This window comes from Bos mutus, chromosome 2 (genome assembly GCF_027580195.1).
Source record: "Bos mutus isolate GX-2022 chromosome 2, NWIPB_WYAK_1.1, whole genome shotgun sequence".
In the NCBI taxonomy this organism is placed as follows: Eukaryota; Metazoa; Chordata; class Mammalia; order Artiodactyla; family Bovidae; genus Bos; species Bos mutus.
Window position 1 is genome coordinate 98800006 of NC_091618.1, and position 21238 is coordinate 98821243.

The window sequence follows — 21238 nt, forward strand, 5'->3', positions numbered from 1 at the left end:
TTTCTTTCTAAGCAAAGAAATCTAATAACACTCACTCCCAGCCCCAATTACAAAAGACTACATCTTCTTCTGGTTAAGTTCTGTGGATATAAATCAGTAACATCCAAGAAAACGGAAAATAGATGCCCACATAAAACTTGTACATGAATGTTCAAAGTAGCATAATTTAAAAAACCTTAAAAATGAGAACAATCTAAATTCAATCAACTGATGAATGGATGAGTAAAAGGTGATAACTCATATAATGAAATATCCAGCTATAAAAATGAAGTACTAATATATACAACAACATTTATGAATCTTTGAGAGCATGCTAAGCAAAGAGGCCAGGCACAGAAGACCTTGACATTATATGAAATGTCAAGAACAGGCAAATCCTTAGAAGACAAAAAGTAGATTAGTTGTTGCTGGGAGCTAGAGAGAAAGGAAATAGGAATGACTGCTAATGGGCATGGGGTTTCTTTCTGAAGTGGTAAAATTGTTCTGGAATTAGACAGTTGTGATGGCTGTACAAATCGGTGAATAGTATACTAAGAGTCACTTATTACACTACTGTATACTTGTAAAAGGGTGCATTATATTGCAACTTAAAAAACATGTTTTAAAAATTAGTTACATGGTGGCTTTAATTACCTAAAAAATAGTATGTAACATCTCTTTTCTATAATCTACTAAAAACATACTCCTTTATACAAAAGCATATTCCAGAATAACTAATGTGCTAGAATAAGAATACTAAGAGGAAACCATTAATGCAATTAAAACCAATCTCATAGTAAATTATTAAAAGTTGTTTTTAAGACTTTCTTTCACTAGTCTTACCTATTTTCAAATCATCAGCTAGACTTTCTTTTGTAAGATTCAATAATTCTCTTCCATCAATGTTATTCATTTTGAAAATATCAACGAGATCTTCTAAACCTTCGGCACAAAGCCAGTTTGAGACATCATCCTCTGACCAATTTTCAGTAAATTGCTTTGGTTGATCTGGGATCTTTGCTTAAAAAACAAAAGAATACTCATAAACAAAAAGATAAGTGAAATAATAAGCAAAAGTATATCCTTTAAAAAGATTCTCCTGCATGTGTACTAAATGGCTTCAGTTATGTCCAATTCTTTGTGACCCTATGGACCGTAGCCCTCCAGACTCCTCTTGTCCAAGGGACTCTCTGGGCAAGAATACTGGAGTAGGTTGCCATGCCCTCCTCCAGGGGACCTTCCAGACCCAGGGATTGAACCCACATCTCTTTAAGTCTCCTGCACTGGCAGGTGGGTTCTTTACCCCAGCACCACCTGGGAAGCCCAACATAAGGATTCTCACTTTGTACTAAAAAGTAAACAAAATGTTCTTAAATCTGTGTTTTCTACTTTAACATCTTTAAAAAAAATTTTTTTAAGTCAAACACTACATATAATTAAAGCATTATTTAATTAAATGCTACTCTTTTGGAGCTTTTTTCACTCCAGAAAAAGTTCATCATGATATAAAACTGGCATTGGCAGAAGTATTATATTTTATCTGTCATCTGCATATCAGCACCACTAGTTAGCTAATTTTGACAGTGATAAAAATAAAACTTCGAAATTGTGTCAATGCTGCTTAATCAAACTAAAAATGAAACCACTGGGATAAAACAATCATTTCTACTTTGTCCTAGGCTATATTTATTAATATCTGAAAAATCAGTACAGAGTGTAAATAAAGAGCTTACAAAACTATGGGAGGTATGATGTAACCGAGTGTGCACCCAAAAGCATTTACCAATAGTTTTAACATAGACGACTGGGTTAACTTTAACACTGGGTTCTCTAAAATTACTTTCAAGTTATATTAACTTTGGATATATGCTTTATATTGAAAAAAGCAACATGAATAATTTGTCAAAAAATTACTGAGTTTCTGATTTTAATGGTGAATGGTGGTGCTGTTGTTAACATGATATCCTTACTAACCTCGGCAAAGTGTTTCCGTGTCAAATTGCCAGATGTTCACTGTTTTGTCCATTGAACCAGTAGCAAGTAAAAGGATATTGGGTGCAAAGGCACAAGTTGTGACATACCTAGTTAATAAAAACAACTATTAAATATCCTTAGACCAATTTTTTAATTACATTAATACAAATCAAGGTTAAGTTCAGACCTGGTGTGCTGAGTCAGTGTGTGAAGTATATTCTCAGTATTCTGAAAAAATAACAGAACAAACAGCTTTATATTTACTCAGGCAAGAATCAAGTTACTAACAAAGTCTTGCTTGACCTGAATGGTTTATATATTCTATGTATTCCAATAATATTGAGTCATTAATATAAGCTGAAACTTATCCAATGAATAGATAATAGCATTTATAACTAATATCATCAAGTACTTATTTTATTCTTTCTCAATTATTACTAGTGCTGTCTGCTAAAATTTTTAGGTTAATATAGTCCTGGCTGATTTGTCTTAACTAACAGTAACCATGAAATAATTTGTATTTTTGTTACGGCATTTGACTTGTACCCACTGCAGACCAGTGAGTAGAAATTAATCACTTCAATTCTGAGTGCACTTAGCTGACAATCCAGTATCTACATGTATTTATATAAATATTTTATGGAGGAAATTTAATGTTTTAGCTGTTTCTGTGAAACTTTTCATGAAAGCTTCCTGAGAAACAGTAAGGATCTATTTCACATTTGAGTACTCTTTCCCATTTCCTGCCAGAACTCTCAGTGATTGGAACTTCCATGAGCAGGACTAGCTTATTAGCTTCCTTACTTGCCACACACTCACTTTGATGATTCACATCTCTATTTCATTTGCTGGCATAGCCACAACCTAAATTCAACCACTGTAAGGGTCCACGTAACATTGATTTCTCTCAGAGAATATTTTCACAGTATATTAAACATTCATTTTCTTCCACCCGGTCTTTAGTAACATGCATCTAACAAAAAGTCCCATTTCTCCAAATCCATTATAACCTACTCTTCCTTATACTAGTCTCTAAATCCAGCTGCAACTCTAAAGCAGTGGGTCACTTTCAGCTTTCAGCTATGCCCTACCAAAACCCTCCAATATACAGTAACAAACTATTAGAAATGATACCTAGAAGTATAGTCTTACCCTCCAGTAAATAATCCTTTGTTGTTATGAAATCCTGGTGTAAGAGTTTAAGAATAATTGATTTAAAGTGATTTTTTGGATACTGGTGCTCTTTAAATTGGTATTTTCTTTTATCAGAAAATATCTATCTTAAAACCATTATTGAAATATTTCAGGGCTTGACCCAGAACCAATACCTTACTTACATAACTATTTTAGCATTTCTGAAATGTACATATTATCTTTTAAGGCACCCTAAACAAAAAAAAATATATACACATTTTCCTTATCCTGCCTAACTCAACTTGAAATTCAGCAGCCTAACAAGCAAATGTAATTTACAAAGATCACACAAGATGTGAAGTACTTACAGTATCATACACTATAACTGACTTATCCACTGATCTTTAAGAGAAAAAAAAAAGGATCATGGGTGAAAAGTTCTACAAAAATGAAGTACAGTATTTGTATATGTAAATCATTTTAATAACTTTTTAAGGCTGGAATTTTGATATGCACACATTCAGAATACAGTCTATTTTTCATTGTATAAACTTATTTTAAAAAACTATATACCATATACCAAATTTGTCAGAAAGTTATAAACTTTATTAAACACCAGCACATGTTATTTATACTATATAGCCCTAAACAGAGTAAGCATTTATAATGAATAAATAAGACACAATTTCATGGGACGTTAATAACTCAAAGGGAAAAACCACTACAAGGGAAACCTATCAGTTGCTACTTGATTTTTATTCTGGATAGCATTGTTCTTTATTATTGATATGGCTGTGCTTTAATTCCTAGTCAATATGTATGTGACTCATTTTTTAAAACTGTAATTCTAAACTTTATTTAGTCCCTACATGATTTCTTTCAATGTTATAAAAATTAAAACAACTATCTGGGATTATTCTAGTGGTGAAAAAAATTATCATACAAAAAAAATACAATACTGTAACAAATTACATAATCAAAACAACAGATAAATGTGTTTGTATGTGGTATTTTCCCCTCTTTGGATACAGTTGTTATGCCTCCATATGTTGCAAAGTGAGAAAACATAACAAGTGTTACTGCTCTCTGTAACAGCACTTTTATTATTATTAAAAGTAGCTGATTATAGTCTGACCACAGGAGTCACACCTATTATAAGGCTTAATATTTCTTTGAAAATTCCTTATTTAGTAGTCTCTATAGCATTGGTAATGGATTTTGACAATAGAATCTTTGTCATAAGTTCAAAATAGAAATTAAGGCTTTGTTCAAACATAATTGAAACACAAGTTGAAACACAAGTGAGAAGCATATAGATGCATTCTGGATGGTAAAAAACAGAATTAGAGCATTAAATGCTAAATCAAAAACAGCCAAAAAACACTGAAAATATTAGCAGCTAATACGCATAGCCAGACATGATTTATAGACACTCTTGTGTGCGTATGAGCTAAGACACTTTAGTTGCATCCAACTCTGAGACGCGATGGACCGTAGCTTGCCAGTCTCCTCTTTTCATGGGCTTCTCCAGCAAGAATACTGTAGTGGGTTGCCATTTCCTTCTCCACGGGATCTTCCCAAGCCAGGGATCAAACCTGTGTCTCTTACATTTCCTGCACTGGCAGGTAGGTTCTTTACCACTAGCATCACCCGGGAAGCCCCACAGACACTCTTGTTGTTGTTGTTGCTAAGTCACTTTAGTCGTGTCCGACTCTGTGTGACCCCATAGATGGCAGCCCACCAGGGTCCCCCGTCCCTGGGATTCTCCAAGCAAGAACACTGGAGTGGGTTGCCATTTCCTTCTCCAATGCATGAAAGTGAGAAGTGAAAGAGAAGTCGCTCAGTCGTGTGGGACTCTTAGCGACCCCATGGACTGCAGCCCACCAGGCTCCTCCATCCATGGGATTTTCCAGGCAAGAGTACTGGAGTGGGGTGCCATTGCCTTCTCCTCAGACATTCTATGTAGTCCTAAATTCTTCATGGTATAAGGTATTATCACTGGAATATCTAAAATTCTTAAGGAAAACTTTATTACTTCTTACCATCCTTAAACAGAAAGGAAATTCTATCCTCTGAGATTACCACTAGTGCAATTAAAACTAACTCATCCCAATGATGTATATCACTTGAGAAGCTAGATGATCAGTAAACGATCCTGTAAGCAACAGATAGACAGACATGATAAAAATGAAACAGGTTCACTTGCTGATGAGGAATAAAAATGAATCTGAGAAGCAAAAGGCCAAGCATGAACAACTCTTTGAGTCTACAGAATCTGAACAAGAATAGAGATTATGGGCAGAGACCTGCAGACCCTTAGAGACTAAAAGCATTTTAAACTCACCTCCTATTCAAAAGAGGTGTAATGAAATTTGATAACTGATTAGATTTGGAGGGAAGGAGATTACTATTATAGAAAAATAGTTTTCAGTTTTTGAGATTTGGGTTTCAAAGACAAAGAAAATAATTATAACCACTATAAAGACATAAAATACCTTGAAATTATTAAATATAAAACCTCGAACTATTCCCTGAATAGAACCTGCACCAATATCAAATAAATGCTTTAAATATCTGGTGCCCCAGTCTATACATATCCTGCCTTTGCTACACAGAACTCTTTCAGGACTCACCTTCCACCACAATCTGCCCTGTCACCCTGACCCCACTTTCTCCCTTATGAAGGGTGCATTAGTTGCCAAGTCTTTTGTTACTCCTTTCCCATTTTATGGCACTCTAAAACTTCAACTCTGCTCAGAGAAAAGAGAAACTAAAGAACAAACAAACAGATATGAATCACTAAAAGGAATCAACAGCAAATAACTGAGACAGAAGAAAGGATAAATAATCTAGAGGACATAATGGTGGAAGTCACTGTCACAGAACATAGAAATGAAGACAGCCTAAGAGACCTCTGGGACAACACTAAAATGCACCAACATTTGAACTATAGGGGTCCCAGAAGGAGAAGAGAGAAAGAAAGGACATGAGGAATTATTTGAAGAGGTAACAGCTGAAAACTTCCTGAACATGGGAAAGGAAGTAGTCAACCAAGTCCAGGAAGGACAGAGAGTCCCAGGAAGGATAAGCCCAAGGAGGAACACACCGAGATACATAGTAATAAAAGTGACAAAAATTAAAGAGAGAAAATATTAACAGCAACAAGGGAAAAAATGACAACATACAAGGGAGCTCCCATCAAGCTATTAGCTGATTTCTCAACAGGAACTCTACAAACCAGAAAGGAATGGCATGATATATTTAAAGTGATGAGAGGGAAGAACCTATAACCAAGAATACTCTACCCAGCAAGACTCTCCTTCAGCTTTGATGGAGAAATCAAAAGCTTTCCAGACAAGCAAAAGTTAAGAGAATTCAGGACCACCAAATCAGCTTTACAACAAATGATAAAGGACTGTTTCTAGATAGGAAACACAAGAGAAGGAAAAGACCCACAGAAAGTAAACCCAAAACAGTTAAGAAAATGGTAACAGGATCATACATATCAATGATTATCTAAAATGTAAATGGATTAAATGCACCAAAAAACACAGACTAGCTGGGTGGATGAAAACATGTGCATATATGTACACTTACCACTGACCCCTTGAATTGTATGTAATTATTTTATACAGTTAGGTTAATCATGTTCCCATTATGGCTTGCAACTGTACTTTTAACTTTTATCTGGCTATTGATTTGTGAAAACTGACAAATATCTTTTACTATTGTGATTATGTAACTATTACTCACTTAATACCACTGTATCATGATTGGTCAACAGAAAAATAATAGACCTCTATCTCACCAAAGCTAGGATCTAATAGAAAAACCTGTAATCACTTTTTAAAATCAAGATAATACTAGAATTATCTTGAAATTTTTTAAAAAATACAAATGCTCAGGTATTGCTTTTCTCCAAAGCTTCAGGTGTTTCTAATGAGCAGTCATGTTTAAAAGCAACTGGACTATATGATAGTCTTTTACTTTTATCTAGTCTGTTTCACTTTTTCTATTTCACATTCAGTGCTCTCATTTCATTTAGCTTATGTTCTCAATTTCTCCATCTCTTTTTTTCATGTTCTTTCTCAAGCCTTCAGCAAGTGTAGTAGAAAAGCTTTTGTATACATATATATATAAATATGTATAATATAAATATTTTAGAAAAGTTATGAATTTTTGCCTAACAAAATATTATGACATTTTGATTCCATTTGTCTTAGTGTAAATAGAATGGTAGATTTCTAATTAAAAACAGATATGCAACAAAAATTTACTGTATAGCATAGGGAATTATAGTCAATATCTTGTAGTAACCTATGATGGAAAATAATTTCAAAAATAATATGTGTTTTGTATAACTGAATCAACCTTGCTGTGAACCTGAAACATTGTAAGCCAACTATACTTCAATAAAATATATATATTTTAAAAAAGATTAGTATTCAAAATAGATGTCACAACATAAGAGTCCACTTTGCTATTAAAGGGCTGCAAATCTGTTTCTGAGTTTCTTCAATAGCAATTCAAAAAAGGAAACACCATCTGTTATACAGTTTAAGATAGAAACACAAACCCAATGCTCGGGAAAGGGACGTCAGTTGTTTAGACTGACGTCTATAGGAATTATTTCCCCTAAGGTCTTTATAGAGATGATTCCATGAAACATAATCACATGGTAAGTTTCAAACAGCTGTTTCATAATGCTCCTCAATATAGATCAACAGCTAAAACTTAACCCAGAAAAAGCGGAAGTCAGAAAATCAGGGGATAAACTAATGTTACATGTTATACACATGTCCAATGCTCTGGATTACAAAAAATAATACATAAAAATAATTGGGAAAAGAATATATCAAGGATGTACATTGTCACCCTGCCTATTTAACTTATATGCAAAGTGCATCATGCAAAATGCCGGCCTGGATGAATCACATGCTGGAATCAAGATTGCAGGGAGAAATATCAACAACCTCAGATATGCAAATGATACCACTCTAATGGCAAAAAGCAAAGAGAAACTAAACAGCCTCTTGATGAAAGTGAAAGAGTGAAAAAGTTGGCTTAAAACTCAATGTTCAAAAAACTAAGGTCATGGCATCCAGTCCCATCATTCCATGGAAAATAGATGGAGTAACAAATGGAAACAGTGACAGATTTTATTTTCTTGGGCTCCAATGTCACTGCAAATGGTGACTGCAGCCATGAAATTAAATATGCTTGCTCCTTGGAAGTAAAGTTATGACAAACTGAACAGCATATTAAAAAAACAGACACATCACTTTGCCAACAAAGTTCTGTACAGTCAAAGCTATGGTTTTTCCAGTAGTCAGGTACAGATTTAACAGTTGGACAATAAAGAAGGCTGAGCACCAAAGAATTGATGCTTTCAAACTGTGATGCTGGAGAAGACTGTTGAGAGTCCCTTAGACAGCAAGGAGATCAAACCAGTCTACCCTAAAGGAAATCAACCTTGAATATTCATTGGAAGGACTGATATCGAAGCTGAAGCTCCAACACTGTGGCCACCTGATGTGAAGAGCCGACTTGCTGGATAAGTCCCTGATGCTGGGAAAAATTAAGGGCAGGAGGAGAAGGGGGCAACAGAGGATGAGATGGCTGGATGGCATCATTGATACAATGGACATGAATTTGAGCAAGCTCCAGGAGATAGTGAAGGACAGGGAAGCCTGGTGAGCTGCATTCCCTGGGGTCACAAAGAGTCATACATGACTTAGAGACTGAACAATAATATCATTGGGACATATATTTAATATACCTAGACTGAGCAATTATTGTGCCCCAAATATAATAAATGTTTTGCCTGCATTTTCTTAGTTAAGCTTCATAACAATCTTATGAGGAAAGTATTCTGATTTCCCCCATTTTATAATTTAGAAAAATGAAGCTGAGAGAAGATATGGAACTACACTTGTTCAAGGTTGTACTGCTAGTACATGGCAGGGCTGGGATTAAAACTCAGTACCATGTTTCTGGATTTTACACTTCCTAGAACATCTCCTATGAATGTATTAAAATTAAAACTGATCCATACTGAGTACACACCTTGACAGTTTTAGCCTAAAAACTTATAAAAAATAGATGGCATGGTTATTCAGATTTCACTACAGTTTTCATAAGACATCTGTTTTTCAAGTCATGTAATATCTGATAACCCTCATGATAAACTAATGTGGGCTCTGTCCAGCTAACTAACTTGTTCAACAGTTTTGTTAACAATGTTGTAGAGAGTACAGAGAAATAAATGACAATTTGAGTTTTGGAAAGGTGACCTTAAGCCTTCTCACAATAGTCACTGCTGAGTGAGAGAGGGTGGTTGTTAAGCTACTACTAATTTATGACAATAAAACTCTGTTCTCTACATTTATAAAAGAAAAAAACATAAATAAGCATTTTGTTGAGAAGAGGGGAACATTTACTTCCCACTCTTTCAGGAATAAGATTTCTGGTCTGTATTCTCCCTTCTTTGCTTAGCAGAAAAGGAATGACATGTGACTGTAAAGTCTGGGGAAGACACTGGGCCATGTGGCTCAGCCTCTCCTGGATTTTCCTTTTTTCTGATCTGCCCTTGCAGGCAAAGTATGAAGTGGTACATTCCACCCAAGAGCAGGTAAGCAAGTTGACTGCAGTTCTACAGTCCTCTTATCTAGTGTGTCTACTCAGTATTTCTCTTATTAGTTTTCCACTCAAGAAGAAAAAAGGGTGTTCTTTTTGAACTCAACTTTTAACAATGATGGCCATTCTCAAACTGATTTCCAAAGAATTCTAACTACTAGAACAGAGAATTTTTGGAAAGAGGCAGCCTCCATTTGGATTACAAAGACAGACTCTTCCTGCTGGAATAGAATCTAATTCATAAAATATTAATTTTATCTGGCTGGATCAAGAGAAGCAAGCAGGAAACAAAATACAAATTCTGCTAAGGGACTAGAGGAAAATGAACAGAGGAGAGATGTGGAGGAAGATGGAGAGAAAAAGTTCCTACACATTTTGCTGGATGACATATGATCCTATCAGAGCCCTGAGAGCTAATGAAATGTGTGAAACAGATATGAGAATCTATGTACTTTCCACTAATCCAATATCAAAGAGATATTCGTAAATGTAAAAGAATGCCACTTTTCTATGTTTGGTTTTATTTCTCCTAAGGAAAATGATCTGTTAATATGCAATGAGTTTATTATTATTGTTTTTAAATAAATTAAAAATGTTTTAGAATCTCCTTAGCTTTATTTTCTGTAAATAGCAATATACGTAACCCTTACATGTTGAGCAAAAGCTCTTTGGAGGAGTCCTCAATAACTTAAGAGGGTCAAGGAATCCTAGGACCAAAAAGCAATGAGAACTACTGTCCTAAACGATGATTCAATGTCTTTACTTCACCCATTTTCCACAGCCAAGAAATGTGTTAGACATGCTTTAAAAGTTTCAATAGTTCTCCTAAATCTACGACATGAAAATTGTAATGATATCCTCTATCATCTCTTCCCTGGTGACTGAGCTGGTAAAGAATCCACCTGCAATGTGGGAGACCTGGGTTCAATCCCTGGATTGGGAAGATCCCCTGGAGAAGGGAAAGGCTACCCACACCAGTATTCTGGCCTGGAGAATATACAGATATAATATCTGTATATACAAATTCTAAACTGCTTTTTACATGGTCAGCCCAAATCTATACCCTATACAACTTCCTTTCTGTCCTACACTGTACAACACTTTCTGTCCTACAATCCTATTCTGTTCATTTATTTTTTTCTTGTCTAGTTACTTATACTCACATGTATTTTTATCCTAATCGCTTTTTCCCACTGACTCCCTCTTTATCATATGTATCCATTCTATCTTACCAATGACTTTTAGTCACAAATGGAATCTCTCTATCATTGACCAGCTAACTGGTTATCTATCCATTAATCAAGTATGATTTAAGCATCTCTCAATTCTAAAAATTAAATGTTTATACTTCACTAATTTACATTTCCAACCCATTCGCCTGCTTATATATTTATCCAAATAAACTAAAAATAAAAACATCCAGAAGAATATTTGAATGTGGCCTAGAACAGCACCACATTCCAAAAGCAGTTAATAATGTAAAACTCCACTTATCCAGAATGACTTGGGAAAGGTACATTATTCTAGTTGATATAATGGGTTAATTAAAATTCACATATACAGGGCTTCGCTGGTGGTCCAGTGGTTAAGAATCCACCTTGCAAAGCAGGGGACACTGGTTTGATCCCTGGATCAGAAAGCTCCCACATGCTGTGGAGCAACTAAGCCTGTGTGCTGCAACTACCGAAGCCCTCACATCCTAGGGCCTGTGATCTGAGACAAGAGAAGCCACTGCTATGAGAAGCCCCGTGCACTCTAACCAGACAGTAGCCCGCGCTTGCCAAAATTAGACAAAACCTACATGCAGCAATGCTGCTGCTGCTGCTGCTAAGTCACTTCAGTCGTGTCCGACTCTGCGACCCCATAGACAGCAGCCCACCAGGCTCCTCTGTCCTTGGGATTCTCCAAGCAAGAATACTGGAGTGGGCTGCCATTGCCTTCTCCACATGCAGCAATGAAGCACAGCCAAAAACTAAAAACAAATTTTTTAAAGATTCATGTATGTACACAAGTTAATAAAAAAACAGGAATGCTATAAAGTGAACTTAACACAGAAACATTATTGAGCATCACTTGACACTTCTGTAATTCAGAGGGTAAGGGCACATTAAGATCTTGCAGTGTTTATCACTATGAACATCAAAAATCAGAACAGAGAAGTAAAACAACTTCAAGGGCACAAACACTGTCTTATAGTTCCTTTTATATGCTCTATTGCAAGTGGCAGAGAACTGGGCATATAAGAAAGCCATAAACACTTGAATTTCATACCTAACCAATTTGTTATTAACTTCTTAAGAAAGAATGCAAAATGTATCTTCCAAAAACAGTAAGAGGAAATTCAACTTTGCAGTAATTTCAATCCTAGGCTAAAGGAGAATTTTTAAAAATACTTTTTGATGATGAACTATTAATATTTTCATGAGTTTTTCACATTAAAATAATGGCAATGTATCTAATTAGGTGGCTGATTATTTGTCAAGGATTGGAACATATGGAGGAAAGAACTATCAGGCTTGGTCCAGAACACTTCAAGTACAGGTTAGAAGCTTAAATATCTTGGCTGGAGCCAAAACTGCTGCAGAGAGACATGAATGAGGGTTTGAATGCTACGGCCTATGTGATCACATTGGAAAGATCGGAATAATGCTGCTGTGTACTAAACCAATAGCTTCACAAATTAAAGCTTTGAAAAATAAAAGCCAAGACAAAATTTTCAACAGAGACCTAGAAATCATAACTGACATGGCATACCTGAAAAATAACCAAATAAAAATTCTAGAATCAAAAAATAACCAAAAATCAACAATTCTTCAATGGACCACTTTAATAGCACATTAGATAAAACTAAGGAGTGAATAAGTAAAGATGAAACCATTCAGAACAAAGCTCAAGCAAAAGAATAAAAAAATACAGAAAAGAGAACAAGAGACAAGTTTACAGTGAGAAGGTATTTTGTGCATTTAGAGTGCCAGAATTGGAGAGAAAAGGACAGAGGCAATATTGGAAGAGATAATGAATAAGAATTTCTCCCCAAAGTGATAGTCTACGAGTTTAAGAAGTTCATTAAATTCTAAGCAAACTAAGCAAAAAGAAACCCATATCTAGATACAAAGTAAATGTGCAGAAAACTACAAGATAAAATGTGTGAGCAGCCAGTGAAAAAAATATGAATTACCTCCAAAAAGCTACAGTTAGTTAGAATAAAACTGACTTCTCTATAGCAATACAAAAAAACAGTATGTCCTAAGTTGTATTTATCCCAACAAAGCAAGACTGGTTTAACATGTATAAACCAGATTTATAAAAATCAGCATAATTTATGACACTAATAGGATAAAGAAGAAAAATCATATGATCTCAAAAGATGCATGAAAAATCATTTGATGAACTATAATACCTATTAATGAAAAAAAAATCTTACAAACTAGAAGAAACAGAAGAGCTAATAAAGCTTATCTCCTAAAACCTACAGTGATCACACTTAATGACAGCTTTCCCTCTGCAAAATACGTCAGACAAGGTTTGCTATATCACTGTTTTCATTATCCTGGCAGTGTTAGCCAGTTCAGCAAAGTGAAGTGAAGTCAGTCGTTCAGTCACTATGCAGTCCATGGAATTCTCTAGGCCAGAAAACTGATGTGAGTAGCCTTTCCCTTCTCTAGGGGATCTTCCCAACCCAGGGATCAAACCCAGGTCTCCTGCATTGCAGGTGGATTCTTTACCAGCTGAGCCACAAGGGAAGGCAAGAATCAAAAAGGAAGAGACAAAAACATCATTAACACAGGGTATGATTTTAGATACAAAAAATTCAAAATTAGAATCTTCACAGAAAACTCAATTGTCTTTCCATATATATTTCCCTATATTAGCCACATCTTTTATAATAGCAACAAAAAAGAGCCTGGAATAAATCTAACAAAAGATGAGGAAGATCTCTCAGTTCACTCGCTCAGTCATGTCTGACTCTTTGCAACCCCATGAATCACTGCACACCAGGCCTCCCTGTCCATCACCAACTCCCGGAGTTCACCCAAACTCATGTGCATCGAGTCGGTAATGCCATCCAGCCATCTCATCCTCTGTTGTCCCCTTCTCCTCCTGCCCCCAATCCTTCCCAGCATCAGGGTCTCTATAGAGGGTGACAAATAAACTATCTTCTACTGAGAGATATTATCAAGGGAAGTCAAAAGACAAGTGAAAAAATATGCCACATTCATGGGTTGGAGACTCAATACCATAAAAGACATCAATTCTCCCCAAATTTATCAAACTCAATACAATCCCAGTCAAACTCCAAACAGGTTTTTTTGTGTAGCGGGAGGAACTGGAGAGACAGTATGACAAACTAACTCTAAAACTCACATGAAAGTGTCAAATGTCAGGAAAAGTCAAGTTATAAAGCCTCAAAAATACAGAAAGATATTAGAGCAAGGGTAAACAGAAGAGAATAATAGGTTGTGAAAAATACCCACACATATATGATCACTGACTTCTGACAAGGTGGGATATTAAAATGGTGAAGAAAAGATTATCTTTTCACTTTGTACTGGGACAACTGGATACCCATATGGAAAGAAATTAAATTGGATTCCTATCACATACCACTGGAGGAGGAACTGGCAACCCACTCCTGTATTATTACCTGGAGAATCCCATGGACAGAGGAGCCTGGCGGGCTGCTGTCCACAGGATCACAAAGAGTTAGACATGACTGAAGCAAATGAGCACAACCACTTCACATACCATACACATCAGAGTCACTCAACCACTTGGAAAACAAACACAATAGTGAGTAAAGGAAGCCAGACACAAAATAATTCATATTGTGTGATTGGTTTTAGATCAATTCAAAAGGAAAAGGCAATGCTGCACATGACCTAAGGCACTGTCATCAGAAAGCAGACTTGGAAGAAGAGGAATTCGAGGGAAACCAACAATGTTCTATCTCTTGACCTGGGTAAGCAGCTCCAAGTTTGCAGTACAGTGATTTATCAAGCTATTCTCTTACGTTTTATGTACTTTTCTGTAAGTCTACTGTATTTCATACCTAAATGGTTTAAGGGAATTAAACAGCTTACCCTGAAACTAACATCTGCCCATCATGAGAAAAAGCACAAGCCAGAACAGGAGCACAGTGTCCGGTCAGCGTACTTTTATATTTTAATTCAAAACCTGCAAATAACAAGGTGAGAAAAATTAGCAAGCTGATTGTGCTCAGAATTTATTTTTAAGTAAAAACTATTTTATTTGTTCAATAAAATCTTGGAATGGTTAAAGGACACAAAGATGGAAAAAAAAAAAAATCCTGCACTGTGATTAAGTGGTTTCAAAAGTTCAGTAACAGGTAAAGAAAATGGTGGGGTCAGCAAACACTAGATAGGATTAAAATCAAATTATTTTTAAATTAAAAAATTCTAAACTCTATAAAATACATAAGATTTTAAACGAATCAAAATTTTAAACTATACTTCAATCTTAGTATCTTAAACACACACACACACCAATTGCCCAAATGCCTAAAAAGAATCAAATGCCTGTAGTTTGAAATATCTGGATTAAGATATCTTTTCACTTCACAAATTAAAAATAGTAATTTATATATCTTAAAACTCCAATATATCCTATAAAGTCCCAACAAAGTATGGTAGCAAAAAATGCTTTTTATGCTTTCCATAATTACTGAAAAGGAATATCACAACTCTTTCAAAGATAAGCCAAGGGAATTCAATGTATTTTAGTGACTATATAAAAAATTAATCACTAAGAAGTTGATCTGGGGATAAAAGGAATTAAGTGAAATCTGTAATTTTCTTTGATAAGACCTAATAAGAACTTTGAAGTGTTAATGGCTCTTGGATAGATAGCATTTAACTAAACAAAAATGTCATGGAACAGGTAAAAGCTTCAATAAAAAATATGTTTATCTCACTTTATTATTAAATATATATTTTATTTCTATTCAAAATAGATTATGTTTTTACTCAGGAGAACAGATGTAGGCATTCAAGGGACTGAACAATAATTAGGCACATACAGATTAGTGAATAGACACAATCAAAAAAAATACTAACAAACTGCAAAACAACTGAAGATTTAATAAAATAAACTTGCAATAAGATCCTACGAACTGGTCACATTCTCAAGTATAAGACCCATTTGTCTTGTCTACTCTTCCCTACAAACAAGCAATTAAGATTGGGTGCAAATGCTAAATGTTTTATTAAAAGGCTCTAACTGCACGTTTATAAACTGTTTTTCATAGAGTCGGTGTAAAAACATTTTCCAGACAATGTAGGAGAAGCTTTATTTCTGAACAATTACTAAAGATATGTTGTACTGAGAACATCCACATACATGACTATATTTATGGTTCTTTATAGAGAATTTTTACTTTGATATTAAAAGAGGTAGGATAAACCAGAGAAGTAACAGAACTCTTCTTAGCAGCTGTCACCGAAAACATTAAAAGAATTACTGTATGTACTTTAATAGGCAATAAAGTAACCAATTTCCACAAAAAGAAATGTTTTTCCTGGTAACAGACCCTTCTCTATACACGAGCAAAATGACAAAGATTCTCTTGACCAAACTACCCTTGGCTCTTCTAAGTGGCCTCCTGGATCAGGCCCTGACCTGGGCCAACAAAGACTTAAATTAACATGGTGTCTAACAGTTTAAGGCTGCATTCCTAGCATGATCCCAGTCCCCTTAAAGTTGGGGACTAGGAAAATTCAAGGCTGCCAAAAGAATTTACTCTTTATTCCAGCCAATCCCTGAAGATAAAGCTTCTGTCTCCCTGCTTCTGTGAGAGGGGAGGAGCCTAACTTTCCTAAGCGCCCATTAGCAAATCCAGATGAGTTTCACATGGATCAATTCCCAGATTCCTGCTTTTTATAATTTTGTCATTTGCTAGATGCTACACAGGTCCCATTTACCTGCTCTTTATTCCCTCTTTAAAATACAGTCACCTCTGTATAAACTGAAGTTGAGTTCAGTTCATGCTGGACTTTCTTCCCTACTGCAATAGTACATTACTGATTATAATCTGGCCCACCACTTTAACTAATGTTCAACTTGATCTGACAGTGACTTTATAAACAATGAAACACAATGCATGATTTAGTTGCCACTTATTAGGTGACAATATTTTTAGGCATCTGAAGCAAGATGGCCAACTGATCATATAATTTCAGAGTTCCCGTAAAAAGATAATGAAAGAATTAATAAAAACATAAATTCACATCAATGAAGAAAAGGGGAAGGGGGGGAAATGTCATCAGGAAATGAGAAACTGAAACCAATTTTGGGAAGGCAGATGCAAATTAATCAATGAGGAAGTATAGAGAAGTAACACAGAGTGCAAAATTGAGGGGGCTACAGTCAAGAAGCAAGCCAGCTTTCTCTAGAAAACCCCAAAAGACTTAGGACTTATTAACAGTCAAGGAAAAGGAAAGTCAGAATGATACAGACACGAAAACATTAAAAATTTACTGAAGGTCTGTTTATGAAACATTAACTATCTCCCATCCCTCTCTGACCACCTCACCCATAGTATGCTGCATGAAAGCCAGATGCTTCTCCCCAGGAAGAAGTAAAACAATGACTAGGGAGCTCCCCGGTACCTCCAGGGCAACACAGACACCCACATCCTCCAATCCCCAACCCTCTCCCAATAAGGGCCAAGAGTCCGCCTCTTTATCCGAAAGGGAAACCAGCAAAAACAAAACACCACCGTGTGTACAGAGGCTCTAAAGTTCTTATTGTTTAATTCTTGAAAGTAAATGGGATACTAAGGATCATCAAGCAGTTAAAGAAGGTAACCACATGAAAGAGATCAGGATAAACAAAAAAGGGCCCAAGAGCAAACAAAGTTGATCAGGAAACAAAAGAGAAATTAAAACCAAAACAAAAAGCCTCTAATTGGTATCCTGAGAATTTGGAGAGGATCCTGCATTCATAAAGTAAATGGAGGACACTAAGAAAAGGAAACAAAAAAGATAAGTTTTTTGAAACTGAAAGTATTATTGATGGGATTAAAATTTTCAAAAAAAGGTTAAAAGATAAAGCTAAGGAATTTTCTCCTATGATAGGAAAAAGACAGAGATAAATGTGGGAGCGGGGGGAAAAGACATAGGAAATCAAGTCAGGAGCCTACCACTCAACTAGTGGGAATATAAAAAGAGAAGTGGAGAAGAAATTAAAGAATTAGCATAAATGAATACCAAATTAGCATAAAGAAATACCAAAAATGAAAGACATAAGCTTTCTGATGGTAGAATCACCCGAAATAAAATTACAGTGCAATTCATGTTGATATTTGACAGAAAACAACAAAAGTCTGTAATTATATTTCAATTAAAAAGAAAAAAAGGTACAGTGCATAGTGGAAACACCCACACAAGTTCCAAAAACTAACTACACTGAGTAAATTTAAAACATAGTATAAAAAATATTTATGGACATGGAAAACCATCAAAAAAAAACCCCAAAACTGAAAACAGAACAAGTACAAAGTGGAATTTCTTCTGGTTAAGCAGGAATGTGTGTAGTGGTAATGACAAGGTCATTATCGGTAGTGTGCATACAATTTCTAAATCATGTGTATGTATTACTTTAATTAAAAGTTCTTAAAATATATTTTTATAATCCCATTTTGATATCTAGAGAACCTTAAGTTAAAAAATTAATTTAAACAGAAACTTTACCTGCATCACAAAATTCAGTTTAGAGAACTACTAGGTGAATACATACCTAAGATATGGATAAAAGAAATAACCCAAATTTTGATCTGGCAATCTTGACCACATGATGCCAACTGAAAGAACTGAAGACCTCGTTCTCCACCTAAAAATGTAAATTTGTTAAAATAAATGTACAAGAATTGATAAAACATTTTAACCAAAAAATTTTCAACTTTAGACTGAGATCTGTTAATATATTCATTTAACCATATTCACAAGCAATATTAAATATATTAATTAATTTATACCATAAACTGAAATGTCAAAGAATATCTTTTAAACAAGATTCTTCAAAAGATTATGACTCTAGCCCCTGAAGTTGTGACAACAAAACATCTTTTTATTTACCTTCCACTAAAGATATAACAAAGCTACTGGAGGTGATAGAATTCCAGTGGAGCTATTTAGAATCCTGAAAGATGATGCTATGAAAGTGCTGCACTCAATATGCCAGCAAATTTGGAAAACTCAGCAGTGGCCACAGGACTGGAAAAGGTCAGTTTTCATTCCAATCCCTAAGAAAGGCAATGCCAAAGAATGCTCAAACTACCGCACAATTGCACTCATCCCACACACTAGTAAAGTAATGCTCAAAATTCTCCAAGCCAGGCTTCAGCAATACATGAACCATGAAATTCCAGATGTTCAAGTTGGTTTTAGAAAGGCAGAGGAACCAGAGATCAAATTGCCAACATCCACTGGATCATCAAAAAAGCAGGAGTTCCAGAAAAACATCTATTTCTGCTTTATTGACTATGCCAAAGCCTTTGACTGTGTGGATTACCACAAACTCTGGAAAATTATGAAAGAGATGGGAATACCAGACCACCTGACCTGCCTCTTGTGAAACCTGTATGCAGGTCAGGAAGCAACAGTTAGAACTGGACATGGAACAACAGACTGGTTCCAAATAGGAAAAGGAGTACGTCAAGGCTGTATATTGTCACCCTGCTTATTTAACTTATCATGAGAAATACTGGGCTGGATGAAGCACAAGCTGATATCAAGATTACTGGGAGAAATATCAATAACTTCAGATATGCAGATGACACCACCCTTATGGCAGAAAGTGAAAAGGAACTAAAAAGCCTCTTGATGAAAGTGAAAGAGGAGAGTGAAAAAGTTGGCTTAAAGTTCAACATTCAGAAAAAGTCCCTTGGACTACAAGATCATGGCATCTGGTCCCATCACTTGGTCCCATCACTTCATGGCAAATAGATGGGGAAAACAGTGGAAACTGGCTGACTTTATTTTTCTGGGCTCCAAAATTACTGCAGATGGTGACTGCAGCCATGAAATTAAAAAATGCTTACTTCCTGGAAGGAAAGTTATGACCAACCTAGACAGCATATTAAAAAGCAGAGACATTACTTTGCCAACAAAGGTCCGTGTAGTCAAGGCTATGGTTTTTCCAGTAGTCATGTATGGATGTGAGAGCTGGACTATAAAGAAAGCTGACACAGAAGAATTGATGCTTTTGAACTGTGGTGTTAGAGAAGACTCTTGAGAGTCCCTTGAACTACAAGGAGATCCAACCAGTCCATCCTAAATGAGATCAGTCCTGGGTGTTCATTGGAAGGACTGATGTTGAAGCTGAAACTCCAATACTTGGGCCACGTGACACGAAGAGCTGACTCACTGGAAAAGACCCTGATGCTGGGAAAGACTGAGGGCAGGAGGAGAAGGGGACGACAGAGGATGACATGGTTGGATAGCATCACTGACTCAATGGACATGAGTTAGGGTAAACTCTGGGAGTTGGTGATGGACAGGGAGGCCTGGTGTGTTGCAATTCATGGGGTTGCAAAGTCAAACACAACTGAGCATTTGAACTGAAAGATATAACTCAATGCTGAAAAGGCCAATATTGAGCCACTAAGCCTAGTGCACCCTCCAACCCAACTTTAAATACTGAGGTTAGCAATGATGTAAAAAATTTAAAATGTTAGTTATGGTATGTGTTAAATGCTTAATTACTCCCAAGTTAACTTTTTCTAGGATATATTCACTTGTTAAAAGCTTAGTCTATAATTTATTTAGAATATTGAGAGACTGTTTTCCCATCTGATTAATCAAGACAAAGGCTAAAATTACACATGTGGTGCTAGTAGTAAAGAGCCCACCTGCCAATGCAAGAGACTTAAGAGATGTGGGTTCAATCCTATGTGGGGAAAAGCCCCTGGAGGAGAGATGGCAACCCACTCCAGTATTCTTGCCTGGAGAATCCCATGGACAGAGGAGCCTGGTGGGCTACCGTCCATGGGATTACAGAGTTGGACATGACTGAAGCAACTTAGCACCATGCATGCACACAAAATATCATCAATTCAGTCCAAAAGATTTGGTGAAACATATTTCACAAGTCAAGTGGGCCTTAGGAAGTATCGCTTCAAACAAAGCTAGTGGAGGTGATAGAATTCCAGGTGAGCTGTTTCAAGTCCTAAAAGATGATGCTGTGAAAAAGCTGCACTCAATATGCCAGCAAATTTGGAAAACTCAGCAGTGGCCACAGGACTGGAAAAAGTCATTTTTCATTCCAATCCCAAAGAAAGGCAATGCCAAAGAATGCTCAAACTACTGCACAACTGCACTCATCTCACAAGCTAGCAAAGTAATGCTCAAAATTCTCCAAGCTAGGCTTCGACACTATGTGACCTGAGAACTTCCAGACGTTCAAGATGGATTTAGAAAAGGCAGAGGACCAGAGATCAAATTGCCAACATCCGCTGGATCACAGAAAAAGCAAGAGAATTCCAGAAAAACATCTGCTT

General features: G+C 35.9%; 1 protein-coding gene across 2 annotated transcripts in view; it reads right to left on the reverse strand.

Annotated features, from left to right (window-relative positions):
* Positions 1 to 21238, reverse strand: part of WDSUB1 (WD repeat, sterile alpha motif and U-box domain containing 1) — a 68087-nt gene that overhangs the window by 35802 nt on the left and 11047 nt on the right. For both annotated transcript variants that reach the window (XM_005904130.3, XM_070357370.1), the window contains exons 4-9: positions 18478 to 18570; positions 14805 to 14898; positions 3456 to 3489; positions 2141 to 2181; positions 1954 to 2060; positions 823 to 999 (exon numbers count right to left, since the gene is read on the reverse strand). In XM_005904130.3, coding sequence (XP_005904192.1) covers positions 823 to 999; positions 1954 to 2060; positions 2141 to 2181; positions 3456 to 3489; positions 14805 to 14898; positions 18478 to 18570 — 546 coding nt within the window. The remainder of the gene's footprint in view (positions 1 to 822; positions 1000 to 1953; positions 2061 to 2140; positions 2182 to 3455; positions 3490 to 14804; positions 14899 to 18477; positions 18571 to 21238) is intronic.